Source organism: Pseudoliparis swirei, chromosome 2 (assembly GCF_029220125.1).
Source record: "Pseudoliparis swirei isolate HS2019 ecotype Mariana Trench chromosome 2, NWPU_hadal_v1, whole genome shotgun sequence".
NCBI classification, from domain to species: Eukaryota; Metazoa; Chordata; class Actinopteri; order Perciformes; family Liparidae; genus Pseudoliparis; species Pseudoliparis swirei.
In genome coordinates, this window is record NC_079389.1 from 17,040,895 (window position 1) to 17,058,943 (window position 18,049).

At 43.3% G+C, this 18,049-nt stretch overlaps 2 protein-coding genes across 3 annotated transcripts; one reads left to right on the forward strand and one right to left on the reverse strand.

Moving 5' to 3' along the window:
• The first annotated feature begins 480 nt into the window (after positions 1-480).
• Positions 481-5,392, forward strand: cnot11 (CCR4-NOT transcription complex, subunit 11). Its single transcript, XM_056426385.1, has 7 exons — positions 481-1,430; positions 2,435-2,599; positions 2,693-2,845; positions 3,305-3,507; positions 3,854-4,056; positions 4,304-4,400; positions 4,842-5,392. Exons 1-7 carry the CDS (start codon positions 1,112-1,114, stop codon positions 5,037-5,039), a joined length of 1,338 nt encoding a protein of 445 aa, XP_056282360.1. The 5' UTR covers positions 481-1,111; the 3' UTR covers positions 5,040-5,392.
• A 1,075-nt stretch (positions 5,393-6,467) lies between these two features.
• On the reverse strand, positions 6,468-16,790 carry lcp1 (lymphocyte cytosolic protein 1 (L-plastin)). Of its 2 annotated transcripts, none has more exons than XM_056426310.1 (16): positions 16,685-16,790; positions 15,130-15,205; positions 14,766-14,914; positions 14,276-14,399; positions 13,364-13,496; positions 13,021-13,102; positions 12,777-12,942; positions 12,363-12,505; positions 11,828-11,923; positions 11,006-11,201; positions 10,207-10,285; positions 9,946-10,060; positions 9,288-9,421; positions 8,845-8,965; positions 7,043-7,167; positions 6,468-6,926 (listed from the first exon to the last, which is right to left on the reverse strand). In XM_056426310.1, exons 2-16 carry the CDS (start codon positions 15,194-15,196, stop codon positions 6,794-6,796), a joined length of 1,863 nt encoding a protein of 620 aa, XP_056282285.1. In that variant the 5' UTR covers positions 15,197-15,205; positions 16,685-16,790; the 3' UTR covers positions 6,468-6,793. The 2 variants fall into 2 exon arrangements, with proteins under 2 accessions (XP_056282285.1, XP_056282294.1); XM_056426319.1 differs by having other exon boundaries at positions 15,130-15,211; positions 16,685-16,789.
• Between the last annotated feature and the right edge of the window lie 1,259 nt (positions 16,791-18,049).

The window sequence follows — 18,049 nt, forward strand, 5'->3', positions numbered from 1 at the left end:
GAGTCATGATTGATAACAGACTGTAAGACATGTTTAGACAATGTATTTATTTGTTTTATCAGCAAAAACAAATGAACTTAACTACTTTCATTTTAGAAACAGACTAAACAGCTCATTAATGTCTCTAAATGAAGAAACTCAAACCCTTTATTATCCTCATCATCAATAATACTAAACAATCATTTTATTCGAAAAGTTATCAGATAAATGTGATGTAAAATTGAGCCCATACAATAATGTCCTCTGAGGTAGTGGAGTAAAATTAGAAAGTAAAAAACGGATATACTCGAGTAAAGTAGAAGTATTTAAACATTTTAACTTAGTGTACGTACAGTAGTACGTATTTTAACTTCGTCACTTCCTTCCACATATTATTATAATGGCTCAAGCAAAAAATTGACAAGAACTATTTTAAGGAGTTACGACTTTCACTGTTACTCCAGCACAAACCCCGGAAGTACATCGCAAGGGTTTATGGGTAAAGAGGGTTGCGAGCTAGTCATGTTTAGTGTTCATTTTTGGTACGTTTTGACTTTAAAAAAACGTTAGTTTAGAAGTTACTGGTTCATATATATCACAATAAAACGAGCGTTAAAGCCACGTGCTACCCTAAAGCGTCCGCGTGAGGTTTCCTTTTAAACACAGCGGTCCGATTTGTGCGGGAAGTTAAACCCTGGAACGCATAACTAGGCTACCCACAATGCAACGCTCCCGTAGGGTCAAATCAGAATTTAAACGGCTAAGCAGCAGAGCCGTGTGTAACAGTTCTCCTCATACCTCAGCACACCGGAATACTCTCCAATAGGTCGGTGTTTCCGGTGCTGTGTGGACTGGTATGTAGCTAACGAACCGATCGATGCTGGGTTTTGTTTTGCCGGACGGACTTTTAAAATTGGACCATGACTCTACCGGTTTTCGCCAGTTAGCTTAGCATAGCGAAGCTAACTCGTTGCTCAGCGTGCGATGACTTTCGGTGCCTTTTTGTTTTTCCGGCTCCAAACATGGAGTGACGGGTGATGACGGATCGACCGTATTGAACAGCGACACACAGAAGTTTAGACGACGCCGATCTCCAGACCAGCTTTGCCTGCGTCACCGAGGCGAGGATACCATGACCCTCGCCCCGAAGGAGCTGTCCAACCTGCTGAGCATCATATCGGAGGAGGCATGCACCAACACCTTCGAGAGCCTCTCCACCCACTTCCATCACTACTTCGGGAAGGCGGAGCACTTCAGGGTGGGCTCGGTGCTGGTCATGCTCCTCCAGCAGCCGGACCTGCTGCCCAGCTCCCCGCAGCGGCTCACCGCCCTCTACCTGCTGTGGGAGATGTACCGCACGGAGCCGCTGGCCGCCAACCCCTTCGCCGCCGTGTTCGCGCACCTGCTGAACCCGTCACCTGTCGGGGAGGAGCAGGAGAAGGTGCTCTCCGGTGGGTTCGCGCGTCGGTGTGTGTGACGCACAACGCCTTGTGTTACTCAAAACGGTGTTGTTGTCCTGCGTGTCCAGGATGGAGCATTCCAGAGGACGGGAGATTCATGGCAGGATCGAGGACGCGTCACGTGTCCTCGTTTGTAATTTGGTGACGCGTGCAATGAACAGACCGAGAATGAAACGATAATAATGCAATAATCGAGACATAGCATACATGTTAAAATAAGTGTATTATAAAGTAAAAATAGCAACGCGTATTTTTCTAAAAAAAACACGTGCAAGAGGGTTCAAGGAAAGTATAATATAAAGGAGTCAGTGGGTACAAAGAAGATGTAATAGTAGGATGTCTTGCAGTGGGACATAAATAGGTTAATTTCCCTATGGACAATTTTGAAGTACTTGTAAATCATTTTATGACTTCCTTGTGCTGCTACTTTATGCATCTAACCGTTACATTTATTATACGATTTACTCCACGAGGTTTCTTGATAATTTAATTCCTCGTAGATACAGATTTACTTTCATGAAGATAATAACTTTATTTATTGCAGTGTAGAAATTCACAATCTACCAGATACATGACTATTAATAATTCAAATAAGCTCAAACGTTGCAACATTAAAGTGATGACCTCGTTAATGTATTAATAATTATTTGTAGAATATATATTCTCAAATGAAGTCCACTTTTTGAAACGCACATAATTAGTTATTGATTAGTCAACTGACACACAGTAACCAACAAACTACTTTGAATGTGCATACATCTCAGAAGAATTTTTTTTGTAATCTTAATAATACTAAAGAATGTGAGGCATTGCTGTCTGTCTCAGTTTCTTTTGGTTTTGGGCAGTTTTAAAGACATTTGAAGTAGCCGTCTTGAGCTGTAGATGATTCTTTTAGGAATCTTTTCACTGTGATATAACATTTCATCGTTCAATCAATATGAATAATTCAAAAGTCATCGTTCACACGTCTGTTCTGTGTCACATGATCTCTCCAGGCTTCCTGCCTCCTATCACCCAGCCAGAGAAGTTCTTCCTGTCTCAGCTGATGTTGGCGCCGCCCAGAGATCTCTTCAAAAAGACGCCCAGGCAGGTTTCCTGCATGGACGTCGGCAACATGCCCCAGTCCATCGACATCAGTGGGCTGCAGCTCGCGTTGGCAGGTCGGTGCACCCGAATGTTTGTCTACTGAAGAAACCAACGGCGCTCGTGTTTCAAGGCTGGAACTTGAAGTGTTTTGTGTTTCTGTCGTGCAGAGCGTCAGTCAGAGCTGCCCACTCAGAGTAAAGCCAGCTTCCCCAGCATCCTGAACGACCCCGACCCAGATTCATCCAACTCGGGATTCGACAGCTCCGTGGCCAATCAGATCATCGAGTCCCTGGTCACAGGGCCCCGTCCTCCACTGGAGAGTAAGTGGGTTTTGGCGCTCGTGTTGTTTTCAAAGTTTGAGAATTTTATGTTGTGGAGAAAACGGAACACAACTGTGTTTTCGACAGATTTAACGGGGACTAAACTTGGTTTCATGTGTCGGCTAAAAAAGGAAATCTTTCTCAGCAGGGAAACGAATAAACAAACTAAGGTGAAGGTTTTAAATGTTGGAATTTTTCTTAAAAGATCTTCTCTTTTCTGTCTTGGCGTCCGATGATTATAATTCTTTGCTGTTCACATCCTGATTCATGGTGCTGACTCTACGAATATGAGGACGCCTTCATATCTGGTGCAACTGTTGCCATGGTTACAAAACTGGCAAGCAGACTAGGCAAAAAAACACTTTCCATCTGCAACCGAAATACATTTTTAAGATTCAGCAGGATCTGGTTGCTGGTAACCTGTGGCCATTGAACACATCATCTGGTCTCTGTCCTCAGGTCACTTTCGCCCCGAGTTCATCCGGCCGCCGCCTCCTCTGCACGCGTGCGAGGACGAGCTGGCGTGGCTGAACCCCACCGAGCCGGACCACAGCGTCCAATGGGATCGCTCCATGTGTGTGAAGAACGGCACCGGCGTGGAGATCAAACGCATCATGTCCAAGGCCTTCAAGAGCCCGCTGTCGGCCCAGCAGCAGTCGCAGGTGAGCTTGTGTCGCTCTGGGACGGTCACACGATCGTTTAAAGCACATCGGCCACTGAAGAGGAACATCTTTAAAACCACAAATCTATAGTTCCACTCGTCGTTTTGGTTTCATCAAACAAGCGGGCGGAAAGGGCTTTTGTTGGGAACTATTTTCAGCGATGTATTTATTCACACTTTGCGCCCTAGTGAGTATTTGTGGCAGCAGGGGCTTGTGTCGAAATAAATTGCACTGGTGGAGCGCTACGACCCAGACGAAGAAGATGGCTCTGGCTTTAATACACACACGATGTCTGTTGGTCGATGCATTCAATTTTGGCTTTCTTCACCACTGTCGCTCTCTTCAGCTGCTGGCCGAGCTGGAGAAGGACCTGAAGTTGGTTTATCACATCGGCCTGTCCCCGGCAAAGCTCCCCGACCTGGTGGAGAACAACCCGCTGGTGGCCATCGAGATGCTGCTGAAGCTGATGCAGAGCAGCCAGATCACGGAGTATTTCTCCGTGCTGGTTAACATGGACATGTCGCTGCACTCCATGGAGGTCGTCAACAGGTGAGGCCGCTGCCGTCTGTACTGTGTCGGTAATCTACAGAGACACGTGTGTATCACTTTAACAGGAAAGGGATGAAAAACTGCCATCTGAAAGGTAGCCAAAGCTGTCAGTCAAATATTGTGGAGTAAAAAAGTAATAATATCTCGCATAACACAAACTGAAGTGTCTCGTTATAAAGGCGACATTTCTTCCTTAAACATTGATGGATTTTCTTTTTTCCCTAAATCGTTGCTCGTGCTTCCTCAGGTTGACCACAGCTGTGGACTTGCCTCCAGAGTTCATCCACCTCTACATCTCCAACTGCATCTCCACCTGTGAGCAAATCAAAGACAAGTACATGCAGGTAAAGCGCAGCACTTTATATATCATATTTAAGATGCTGTGTTTTATTAGATCTTCATTCTCACGAAAACAGAAAATGAGTTGAAAGAAACTCACTGAGCGTTTCTCTCGAGGCGCCAAAATGTCAGCAAAATTAAATCAGTCATTGTGTCACTGCATTAAATTTACGAGTAATGTTACTCCTGTACATTATTAGAATTAATTCATAACAATTATGTCATACAAGATGTATTCACCACGCCAAATGATTAATACAGAATAACAACCAAACTGTTCAGGCCCAGTATTTGGTCCTCTCGCTCAGATAAATGAATAACCCATTGAATCCTCCTTCCTGAAGGTTATAATGGTCAGTTTTATTTTTGGGGGTAGTCTGTGCTGCTGTTTTAAAATGTTTGTCATTCTAGTTGTTTCCACTGACTTTAATGACGTCATCCTCCAGAACCGCCTGGTCCGCCTGGTCTGCGTCTTCCTCCAGTCGCTGATCCGAAACAAGATCATCAACGTCCAGGACCTCTTCATCGAGGTTCAGGCCTTTTGCATCGAGTTCAGCCGAATCCGAGAGGCCGCCGGCCTGTTCCGCCTCCTCAAGACCCTCGACACCGGAGATAGCCCCGCCGAGGCCAAACCTGCCAAATAACCACCCTCACAGACACTGCACGGACAGTAGAAGTGGCCCGAATTATTAAATTAGTGCCACGTATATCAAAGGGACATCCTCCATGTCTTTGTACGTCACAGGAGCAGAAACTAACCGGCTTAATATTGTAAATATGTAGTGACGTTTTCTTCAGACTTTAAAATCCAGTTCTGCCTCTGAACTCTGTCACCATTTCCCCTTTCTCTTTTCCAGAAGCTAAAAAAAACAAAACGAGGACTAATTCGATTCACCATTTCATTTTTTTTTTTACCAGTGCTCTTTCCATTGGAAATCTTGCACATTTTTTTTCTTCTTTTTTTTCTCCCTCAAATTAAACGGAATGTTTAATTAAATCTTGTGGTTTTTTTGCTCTCTCCTTGGTGATTTTATTTATTGGCTAAATATTATGAAATAAATCAATGATCCCCTCATTGTGAACGCAGCTAAACCACATTCAGACGGCACCGTGGCAGACTACATGACATCACATGCAGGCCGATGACATCACATGCAGACTGGATGACATCGCGCAGCTTTGTTTTCTATACAGTTGACAAAATGTGAACTTGGTCCGGTTGTTAAAGTCGACGTGATCTTTTAGTGTAAAATAGATCATTTTATATCTCAGTTGCGCAATCCCTGTCCATAAGAGCTTGATCATAAAAAATAACAAACTATACTATGAGGTAAAAAAATCAATTAAAGCTGAAGACATTTTTAATGACATACAGGACTGTTTAAATGAACTTGACTTACTGAGTTTTTAAAATGGAGCCGATCCCAGCTGACAGGGTGAAGGCAGGGTACACCCTGGCCAGTCCCTCCAGGGCACAGAGACAGACAACCATTCACGCTCACACCTTCGGGCAATTTAGAGTTCAAGTAACCTAAGCAGCATGTCTTTGGGAGGAAGCCGGAGAACCCGGAGGGAACCCACGCTGCCACGGGGAGGACATGCAAACTCCACACAGAAGGACCGCCCGACCGGGAATTGAACCCACGGCCCTCTTGCTGTGAGGCGACAGTGCTCGCCACTACACCACCGTGCAGTGTTTCTTTTCATGACATACCATAATATGACTTCTTTCTTTTTTTACATACAATACTGACATTTTCAATGGCCTTTCTGTGACATTACCTTTTTGTGAAAGTTTAGTTCTTTTTCTGCCATCCTATACAACATTTGTATTGACTTCTGTGTATCAGGATATTTCCCAAAATATCACGCTGTTCCTTTTTTAAAGCGTAACTCGTTTCTCTGGTTAACGTCTTCATGCCGTTCCACCACTGACCAGCGTCAGACGGTCGTGGTCAGAAGTGTTCCCGTGCACCTGTAACCACCCAGCAGTGATTGTCGAGTGACTCTTTAAATGTTAAGTGATGTCATTAGTTATTCTGGCACAATCTCTTATACAATAACAACACAGGTCTTGATACAAAAACCTGTTTATTTCTTGTGTACATTGGGCGTAAAGTTTGTGATTTTTAAAACCTGAGCAGGTAAGACTCGTCCCGTGATTAACCTGCTTCACTGCTGCAGATCACTGGTGTTTTGAAGACAAAAGACAATATTGCAACAAAAAGACTAACAATCAGATTACTTTTGTCATCAGTGTGTAAAACGCATAGACCCCAGTGGTTGGACCAAACATAAACTCTCCAAGGTCCCTTTGCCTTCAGACATCACCTCTTTCTTTATTATCTGACCTATCCAGAATCCATGTGTATGGGTTCTCGTTGAGTGGTGGTGGTCGTTAGGCTCTCTTCATGCCGCGGGCCATGAGACAGGCAAACACCGTCATCACCATCTTAGGATTGACCTCCACCAGGTCCTCGGGCAGCGCGTACACCCGGGCGCCGATTTTCCTGGCCATGGAGATGGCGTACCTGTGAACACAATGACAGAGCGCGAAGAGGTGAGAAGATCGGTTTCCGTCTTAGAAATGACACAGAAGAGGGAAATGATGTAAGTGAATTTGTTTAAAAGAAATACGTGTCAGTACTTTGCATTGTTGAGTTTCTCCTCTTCAGTTAGGTCTTCTGTCTTCAGCAGGTCATATCTGATCGATCCGGGCTGGATGGCATCGATCAAGTCCAGAACCGGCATACTGCTGCCGATAGAACCATCCTATATACGCACACACACACACACATATATATATATATATATATATATACACTACCGTTCAAAAGTTTGGGGTCACTTAGAAATGTCTTTATTTTTCAAAGAAAAGCACTGTTTTTTCAATAAAGATAACATTAATCAAAAATACACACTATACATTGTTAATGTGGTAAATGACTATTCTAGGTGGAAACGTCTGGTTTCTAATGAAATATCTCCATAGGTGTATAGAGGCCCATTTCCATCAACTATCACTCCAGTGTTCTAATGGTACATTGTGTTTGCTAATCGCCTTAGAAGACTAATGTCTGATTAGAAAACCCTTGTGCAATTATGTTAGCACAGCTGAAAACAGTTATGCTGGTGATATAAGCCAGGGGTCTCCAACCCCCGGGCTGCGGCTTGGTTGGAACCGGGCCGCGGAAAAAAAGTGAATAAATAAAGTTTAAAAATTGTTTTTTTTAATCAGTCGGAAAAATATTTTATTTTGAAAAAGGACCGGATCCACCCGTGTGTCGGTCTGAGCCGCGTTCAGGAGTCTTAAAGTTCGGGTTTATCGCTGCAGGCGAGTCTCACGCGCCGAACCCTCTGCTGGCGGCACATTTCAGTGACAAAGAATCTTAAAACATATTCAACCTGCTCAATGAATTATGTCACTTCAGGGAAATGACAACTGTTTTCAAGTTGGCCGATAAAGTCGCTGCTGTGTGGGCGAGCGAACAGCGGAACATTCTACATGTTTCAGACGTTGACCGGGTGGAAGAGGCTTTTACAAGAGTTTGAGCGGTACTCCAACCACAAAAGACCCGACTGCAAAAGAATAGACCTGCAACCCATTTGTAAACAAACCCACCCGGTGAATCGAGCCCGTCCGAGATAGAAAAAAAATTAGTTCGAGATGCAAATGACGGTGGCCTTAAGGGACATTTCACACAACAACTCTGCTGGTGTTCTAATGACAGCGACCAGAACTCGGTTAGGAGCAGCGGACCAAACACACGTCTGTGTCGCCGTCTCCATCAGCGGCTCGTTGCAGGTAAACAAGCACGGCTCACACTCATTCGGCGTAATGATGAGTTGTAGTTTTGACACTTTATGCCCTTCGTATAATTGTATGACGTCATATGTATTACGTCATTTATATTGCCGGTCCGTGAAAATAATTTCTGACACGGAACCGGTCCGTGGCTCAAAAAAGGTTGGGGACCACTGATATAAGCTATACAACTGACCTTCCTTTGAGCTTGAAGTTTGAAGAACAAAATTAATACTTCAAATATTAATCATTATTTCTAACCTTGTCAATATCTTGACTATATTTTCTATTCAATTTTCAATTCATTTGATGAATAAAAGTGAGTTTTCATGGAAGACACGAAATTGTCTGGATGACCCCAAACTTTTGAACGGTAGTGTATATATAATTAATCTCGAACAATCAAACCAAAACTTCAAATAGAATTGTCATAGGAAAGAATGCCATAAAGTCATATAACCTATACAATGCATGTGTCATTAAAAACATCATTAAATATGTCTTAGTATGGTCAAATATGTCAAAGGAATATGTGGAGGTTAAAAAAGGTCAAAGTAAATGTCAGATATATGTCATGCGTCATCGTATTGGTTCTCATACAAATAAAAAAAAAGTATTGATGGTGAGCTTTGTGTTCCGGTTACCTTAAAGCTGGAGATTTTGTGTTTCCCAGCCTGCGTGAGCATGTCGTTGACCCAGGTCACGATGGTGTCATCCGTCACTTTCTGACCGGCGCCCAGGTCCTCCAGGATGTTCAGGGTGTATCTTGAGGGAACAGACCGCAACAGTCACTGGCTTTAATAAATAAAAGCCTCACCTGCCCAGGGTCAATAGAAACATCTTTTAAAACTAAAGTCTTCTTTGATAGATAAGGAAACTGAATTAGATGTGTCGACTTTGTAAGACGTGAAGATATATTAAACTGTTGTGAATCTCACGACAACGATCAAGACAACAAGAAACAAACTTTCAGAGCCATTTTGAAAAGTCATTCCTTTAAATTAAGAGAACATTTTGTTGTTGTTTTGTGTATTTTTTTTTTTACTTTAAAAAAAAGTTAAGAACTGAAAGACAAACGTGTTGTTACCTCCTCATGAGCTGCCAGAGCAGAGCGAGGGTGAGAGTTCGATTCCCTGCGTTCAAGTCCTGACCTGCGATTCCCACCAGAGAGAATTTGGCCTCCTTCTTCCCCAACTCCACTGCGTAGTTACAGTTCTCCAGCTGGAACAGACGGATACATTTTATTTTACTGACAGTCGAGTTCTATTTTCTGGAAGTTTTTTTATCAACAATTAAAGCTAAAACAGCATTTTAAGATGAGTATTGATATGGGAGGCACCATCAATCAATGTGCTGCTAACTTAAGCAGCATGTTGAGACCATTTGTTTATTCAGAATGGCGTCATTTTTAATAATTCTAATCTTTTTGTAAATTTGAGTTTTGACTGAAATAAATGAAAAACTGTTGTAAGGCTTGTGCTGATAATTGGTTCAGACGTGCACGTTTCCATCAGGATGAATTGTACTAACTTTTCATTTACCGCCATCACGTCAACATTTTAATTTCTCCATGAATTTGGTTTCTTGCCGAATACCTGAAAACTAACGACGTTCCCATCCATCTTATTTGTACTAAAGTTAGTATGCAAACACAATATGAAGAAACGTTATGCATGCCAGCAGATATTTGCTGAGCTTTTTCTCAGTCTTTAAACTCTTTAAACACTTGAACTCGGCTGCCGTGCCTTCTTCATGTTGCTGCCCAGCTTAGAGTAGGGAGGCTTGTTGACTTTGTCCCAGTCCACCGGCACCTTGATCTTCTCGTACAACTGGAAGATCACCAGGGCGTCATCGATGTCTCTGGAACAAACAGGACGTTCATTTCACTGGAGGGCCAGCACCATATCATCATCACCCACTCTGCTTGTGGCTCACTCTGCTGCACGTTTTTAAAGGCAGGAAGTGTGAAACCGTTTCAGTGGCCAGAGAAGAAGAGTGTTTCTTACATGTAGAGGTGGTTGACACGAGGGTTGACCCCCAGTGAGTTCATCCAGTTCCTGAAGGTTCGCTCCTCCCTGGTTTCACCTGAAAGAACGACATCAGAGCTCCGATTTTAAAAAACAGGAATGACTAAAGTACAGCGTCACGTTGTCTGTGTCACAAACATATGTCAATGTAGTCCAGCAACGGTCGTGTTTCACTGCCCTTCAGACTCTTAACAAGTTTGGCTGCCATCAAAATATGCAAAATAACATTACATGATTTTCAACTGTGAACCTAAATTAATAAACTAATAAAATACTAAGTGTTTTTTTTAATCTCGTGATTAAGAACAGATACAGTCTAAAGTGTGTCGACATGAAAGCTGCAACTGGAAACAGAACAAGAGTAAAATACTAGGTCACATGACTTTATATAGTGGATGTAAATAGTTAATGATATCACAAAATGAGTAATCATAGATAATTCCGTGTAATTTAATATCAATTCAAATCAGCAAAATGTGAACTGCATCTTCATTTGACGATAATTTACAAATACTGAAAGTAAAGGCGTCCTACATGTTTTTAGTTTTTTAATTCCATACTTTTTACGACTTCTCGGTCGATTTCTCCGACTTGACTTTGTGACCGAGAATGCTGTGACAAGACAAGACTACAGTGCCTTCCTTCTCGCAGATTGCTTAACAATTGTATAAAAGAAATGACTGGAAATGACAAATGTCTGAACTGCCATGAATAAAGAGGTTTGCAGGACGAGAGAGAAGAGTGGCGTCTCCCACTCCGTCCCTGAGCATGAACTCACCTTCGATGGAGCTCCAGTCGATGTCCTGGTTCTCTGGTTTCTTCAGCGCCGGGTACTTGTTGAACAGATTGGCAACAAAGGCCAAGTTCAATTTGGGGTTGCCGCGGACGACGTCCGTTGGCATGACGAACTGTCTGCATCCGAGCCGGTCGGCCTGGTCCAGCATGCACTCGGCCCGCTGCATGTCCTCTGTCTCCTGCAGACACGGATTATCTTTTAAATATATTCTCTAAGCTTTTTATAAATGCTAGCACCAATTTATTTCCTATTTGTTTCATTATTATTATTATGTATGTTTTAGTTGGGTATTTTATTCCATTATTTATTTTTTTATTTGCCACATCCCGTCTTTAATATTTTAATCCTGGTTCAAAAACAGAAAATATTATACAATATGATTTGGGGGTTTGTTATCTAATAAATTATGTTAATATTATACGATTAGACGAGTTGATTAGTCGATACTTAATTAACTAATCTGCAAATAAATTGTTTGAGTCAGTTTCCCTTCTTCTCAAGTGTGAGCATGTTGTTGCTTTTCTTTGTTTTATGTGAAAGAGCTATGTAAATAAAATCTATTATTACTATATTATGTTATTATTTTTAGTCTGCTGGCTATTAAAACAAGCGATTTTAAGGCGTCAACTTGAGCATTGAGTCATTTTATTGTAAAGATTTTTATTGCAGAATATTCATTACTATAAATAGTTGACAGTTTCAGCACTAATTGATATTAATGCACTAAGAGTTATTCTGTATCTATAAGAGCAAAGTGACGAGTCACGTCAGTTTGAGATAACCCAAAAGGCCGGAGTCTCTCACCCTGAGTCCTGACATGTCGATGGCGATGGGGGGGATTCCCTCCTCGTCTCCTTTGGGTGCCACTTGGTTCAGGAGGTTGTAGTACGCCTTGGAGTCCTGAAACATGCACAAACAGTTTGGGAGTGAAAACTACTGCAGACTGAAGGGATTTTACTTATAACAGAATTTAAATTCCCATATTCATTCTTGTTTGTCTTTGAGATCAGATAAATAGATGATGTGAATCTTGTTTTCTATTTGAATCTGGCTGACATCCCTGTCTGTTTCGTCGTCAACATGTTTACATAAAGTTTAGTAGATTGATCATAAAAAAATATTTTGAAGCAGCTGTTTTTCAGAGACAGACCTCCACCATCTCAGAGATTTTAATATCTACAGGTTCTCATCAGGCATTTGAGATTGTATGTATATTTTATACAGATTTATTCAATTCGTTAAGAAAAACATCAACTGATTGATCAGACTAAGACTTCTGTGTGTTTGTTTGTGTGTGTGTGTGTGTGTGTGTGTGTGTGTGTGTGTGTGTGTGTATAACCTTGATGTCGGAGCTGAAGTTATTGATCTTGCCGCAGCCAGCCTCCTCCAGGTGATAGTTGGCCCAACGCAGCAGCAGCTCCTCAGGGGAAAGTTTCATCAGATCTTCCAGACTCTCTCCATCACGCAGCAGAGCGATCAGAGCTGTGCACAAAACACACACACACACACACACACACACACTGGGTTCATCAGGTCGCTTCAGAGCAGCCGCTGGGGTTGATTCAGATACCTTAAGACAGAGCCAGGCTAGCAGTTTCCCCCAGTTTCCAGTCTTTGTGCTAAGCTAAGCTAACTCCACCGACATGAGACCACATGTCAAACTATTCCTTTAATCTCTGTGGTCATTTCTGAGGTTGTATTTAGGGTTGCTTTTTAAACACACACACACACACACACACACACACACACACACCTTCATTCCTGCTGAGCTCGATGTCGGCGAACAGCCCGATCTTGATGACCTGCCACAGCAGACCCAGGACCAGGTGCTGCCTGCCCTCCTTCAGGTCCTCAGCTCCGATGTTGACCACGTGGCAGCCGATGGCGGACGATGAGTTCAGAGCCAAGTTCAGGTTCTCCTGTCGGGCCGAGCGACACGATGAGAACACACTCGCAGAGCGGGAAACATGCACAGAGTGACTGCATCGGGTGTTTACCTGGATGGTGAAAGGCGTGAGCTTCTTCTTGTTGATGGTTCTCTCATCGATGGTGTCGGGGACCGACAGGTTGATCATCTTACTAACAAGCGAGAACATTGAAACATCTTAAAGACGCATTTATAGAATGAAGCACATCCCAAAATATACTTTAAACAAATGAACAGACTAACATACTTTGCCAGTCTCTATGCTAAGCTAAGCTAAGTAGCTGCTGGCTTCAGTGTCATTATGCAACGTGTCGACATTACAGCCGGATCAATCTGAAGGGGAAAAATCTAACTTACAATATGTTGAGAAATTCCTAAAAATAAATCTGATAATCATATAAAACAGAACGTACCAGAGAACGATCCCGTCTCCCATCGCGGTGAACAGGTTGTCGCCGTCGGGATCCATCGGCAGAACATGTTTACAGTCGGCATCCTTCGCCAGCGCTTTATTGATCCAGTTTACAAACGCCACTTTCTCCTCCTCTGAAGAGAGAGAGAGAGGAATCCCACAGCGGTTCACAGGGAGCAGCCCAAAAGACACCATTCTTGATTTTAACCTCCCAAAAATGAAGGTGCTCTTTCAACGCCCTGATACAGGTGGAAATGAAGAAAATGCAAATACAAATACACTTATTTCTGTGTGTGTGTATCTGTCTGTGTGTGTGTGTCTGTGTGTGTATGTGTGTGTGTATATGTCTGTGTGTGTGTGTGTATCTGTCTGTGTGTGTGTGTGTGTATCTGTCTGTGTGTGTGTGTGTGTATCTGTCTGTGTGTGTGTGTGTGTGTATCTGTCTGTGTGTGGGTGTATGTGTGTGTGTGTATGTGTGTGTGTGTCTGTGTGTGTGTGTATCTGTCTGTGTGTGTGTATCTGTGTGTGTGTCTGTGTCTGTGTGTCGGTGTGTGTATGTGTGTGTGTGTCTGTGTGTCTCTGTGTCTGTATGTGTGTGTGTGTGTGTGTGTCTGTGTCTGTGTGTCTGTGTATGTGTGTGTGTGTGTGTGTGTGTGTCTGTGTGTGTGTGTATGTCTGTGTGTGTATCTGTGTGTGTATCTGTCTGTGTGTGTGTGTGTGTCTGTGTCTGTGTGTGTGTGTGTGTGTGTGTGTGTGTGTGTGTATCTGTGTGTGTCTGTGTGTCTGTGTGTGTGTGTGTGTCTGTGTGTGTGTGTGTGTGTGTGTGTGTGTGTGTGTGTGTGTGTGTGTATCTGTCTGTGTGTGTGTGTGTGTAGGTGTGTGTGTGTGTGTGTGTGTGTCACTGGTCACAGACCTGAGTATGAGTGCTGAGTGCCGGACTGCTCTGAGGTTCCGGCCACGTTACAGATTCCCTCCTTTTTATTGATGGCCTTCCTGAAGGTCTTTGCCACCGCCGTGCTCTTCAGCCCATGAACAATCTGACGGTCGACACACACGTATAAAGATTCATAATGAATTCACACCAGAGGCAGTTTAGGAAAGGGAAGAGGTTCAACGCTTTGACAGCAGAGGGTACAAAAGATGCAAAATAGACAATAAACTGAAGATGTGCTGCAAAGAGGAAAAGCAGCATTCTGTTCTCGCTTTAGATAAGCAGCCTTATATTAATATTAATATTTATATAAATATATATATAGTATACTACATCTGGTGTCATCTCTTGAGCAGACTTTTATTGACCGATCTTTGAAGCATTTCTTTCTGAACGTTTGTAATAACAAAAGTAATTTGGAGGAAACCACCTTCAACCCGCCAGTAAACAAGAACACTACGTTTGGACTCACCTGAGTGAATTCATCAAAGGTGAGCTGGTCGGACGTCTTGGTCAGTTCCTGGACGATCTCTCTGACCCTGTAGCCCGGCAGCGGCAGGTTAGCGGCCCTGAACAGCTCGGTGAGCTCGGCCTTGCTGATGAATCCATTGTTGTCCACATCTGGAGAAGAATGGAAAGGTCAGAGGTCAAACTCCTGAAACAGAAACACTTTAATACAGTTTTCATGACACTTGCTAAATGCGTATTGAGCACGCTTTTAAACTTGGTTTGGTAAACTACAACTGAAGGGTTGAAGATAGAATTAAATAAAACCCAAAGTACCTAAAGTTTATGCACCAGTTGAATCAAAAGAGGAGATGAGAGCTAGAACTTACCAATCTTGGCAAAAGCTTCTCTAAGTTCCTCCTGTTCCTCCGGAGAGATCGGCACTGGGGCGGTCATGTTGGGAACCTGAAACTGACACAGATCAAAAAAAGACCCAACATCCTCAAATTTAATCAGAGCCTGACAGGGTCGGGCAGCTCGGCATCCGTGTGCAGCTGTGCAGAAAAAGGAGGAACTTGATGTCTCCTAATGTTGTGATGAAAACTGCTCATAGTTCTCACTTCTGCCGGCCTCCAACTTCCTGCTTCGGCTGCACTTCCTGCCCGACAGAGAAGGACTTCTTTGTTTGCTTCTGCCGTTTGTAACGAGAGCTGCTGGTGCCACAGGTAGCCTGTACTCTGAGTGTTACACTCCCTTTGTGTAACACCGTCAGACTCACGATGGAAATAAAAAATTGATGCCATCATAACCAGGGGAATCCGCTGCTTTCCAAATTACGTACTTTTTCTTTTTACTTTTAGTACGTACTGTATGAATTTAATTGGGACGTACTGCTATTCCCTCATAACATTGCACCGTGTCACATATCCGCTAGATTGTGGGTCAAAATATCCAGAAAAGTTTGTTGGATAAGGCGACCAAGTGCGGTCGGACCTCCTGGTAATCTTTGGCGGTGCTGGTAGGATGGAGTTACCTTTAGAGACATGCTAGCTGTTTCTCTCAGTGTATAGTATTTACGCTAAGGAGGGTTATATGTGGTATCAATCATTGTATCTCCACTTCCTTTAAAGCTACTGAAGGGGAAACCAACGGAGAACACGGTTGTGTGCTTTAAATGAACTGCAGCAATAGTTCTGTAACTGTTGACATCGACTTTGTGTGTCTCAAGAAAGGAAAAAAACTGCATATGCGTGAGAGTGAAGCAATTCGGAGAAGTAGGGAATCACATGACACACAGGGCATTTTATTTTAGCCTGTGGTTATTCACTTGGACAGTGTGTGTGTGTGTGTGTGTGTCTTTAGATCCTTTTTTGGCGAAGATAAATGTGATCGAGGAGGACGTTAAAAAAAGAGTCATACTTCAAACCACAAAGAAGACTGACTTCAACCTTAGAGACGAATGATTCAACTTCCTGATGGTGACATATGACAAGAGGAAACTCATCAGTATGAATCCAACCTGTGTGAAGACTGAGAAGAAATTAAGTATAGATTTTGTAGCAGTTGAAGTGAAGCTAACCGCAAACTTCCTTTCAGCTCGCTGCAGTGGTTTTACTTCTTCTTCCTCCCCCCGGAGGCCTCGGCCTCTAACTGATCTGATCCTTTCGGCTGCGCAAGTTTGACATGATTTTAAGTTGTAAAACTGTCCAGGTGTTTTGGTTTTAGTTGCTGCTTCGTGTTCGTTTATGAAGTGGGACAACATGTGAGCGCAAACCAGGCCTGCAGTGGAAAAACAGTCGGACGTTTGGATTATGAAATCGTAGATAAAATCCAAACCAAATAAGATTTCAAAACTTTTGGTTCTTTCTTGTCTTTCATCTCACAGTGATGCCTTCAGGAAACACCTGTGTGGCCCAGAGGCCCGTTGACCTTGTGTTTAGTTACCTGAGAGGTGAGGCGAGGAGGCTGGTGATCTCTGGGCGTCGAGGGTGGTCAATCTCTCTCTTCCTCAGTTGCTTGGTCTGGCTGCTGCGCGGCTCACTGCTTGACAGGCAGCGCACTGAGTCGCCACCGACGCATCTGTTCAAACCTACGAGGAAGGAAGTGACACGCTTCAGAAACAGGAATGAAAAAGGTTTTGTCTTTATATGGCAATGCACGCCGGCTGCTCGTGAAGGTGACCACGGTGTGTTTGTTTTACTCTTTCAGTTTAGCCACCGGGGTAAATTTAGGTGTGACAGGACTGAGGGCTTTATTTAAAATGCAGAATGAGGTGGCAATCGAGGCCATATTCGTAATTCTGATCAACATGATGTGTACAATTATTTTAATGGACGCAGTGTCTTTTTATATCGGAATAAAAGTTGTCAGTGAGGGAGCCGGTCCTCCTGTGGCCTTTTAAAGTCAAGCAGCCAGAGAGACAGGTGTTTAGAGAGACAGACAGTTAGACGAAGAGGCTACAGACAGGTGATTAACGACAGACGGGTAGTTTTAAATGTCAATGGACAGGTAGAGCGAGGTGGACAGAGAAGACCGCACGTAGTTTAAATGACCAAACAAAGGAACGGCTGGTAATTAGAGACCAGGAGGTCGATAAGAGAGCCACACAGGTGTTAATGAGGAACTACTGGTAAAAGGACAAGCTCGACAGGTATAACGAGAGGCAAGAGGAGGAAGATGGACAAACAGGTGGTGGCAACAAACTGTTAGCAATATATCTGTGTAGGATCCCGCTGGACTGTAAACTATACCGAACCTCGTTAAACTTCCGGTCTTTGTTTTATGTGCTGATAAAATCTGTGACCGGTTCCGCAGTCGTGTTGGCAATCATGAGGTGAACTATCGGGTCAAACGGCTTCTTGTTTGTTTGTTTTGGGGATTCTGGCGCACTGGAGTAGCAGAGTTATTTTTGCGGGGGGAAATGAGCTCAAACACACACACACACACACACACACACACACACACAGACAGATACACACACACACAGACACACACACACAGACACACACACAAACAGACAGATACACACACACAGACACACACACACATACAGACACACAGACAAACAGACACACACACATACACACAGAGACACACACAGACACACACACAGACACACACACACACATACAGACACACAGACACACACACAGACACACACACACACACAGACACACACACACATACAGACACACAGACACACACACACACATACAGACACACAGACAAACAGACACACACACACACACACACACATACCCACACACAGACACACACACAGACACACAGACACACACATACACACACACA

Excerpts from the sequence above, each read along its gene's own strand:
- cnot11 (XM_056426385.1), top strand. The coding sequence starts at position 1,112 with ATGACCCTCGCCCCGAAGGAGCTGTCCAACCTGCTGAGCATCATATCG. Across the intron at positions 4,057-4,303 it reads TCCATGGAGGTCGTCAACAG|GTTGACCACAGCTGTGGACT; the intron begins GTGAGGCCGCTG and ends GTGCTTCCTCAG. Across the intron at positions 4,401-4,841 it reads TCAAAGACAAGTACATGCAG|AACCGCCTGGTCCGCCTGGT; the intron begins GTAAAGCGCAGC and ends GTCATCCTCCAG.
- lcp1 (XM_056426310.1), bottom strand. The coding sequence starts at position 15,196 with ATGACCGCCCCAGTGCCGATCTCTCCGGAGGAACAGGAGGAACTTAGA. Across the intron at positions 12,943-13,020 it reads TCACGCCTTTCACCATCCAG|GAGAACCTGAACTTGGCTCT; the intron begins GTAAACACCCGA and ends TCGGCCCGACAG. Across the intron at positions 11,202-11,827 it reads TCGACATGTCAGGACTCAGG|GAGACAGAGGACATGCAGCG; the intron begins GTGAGAGACTCC and ends CCGTGTCTGCAG.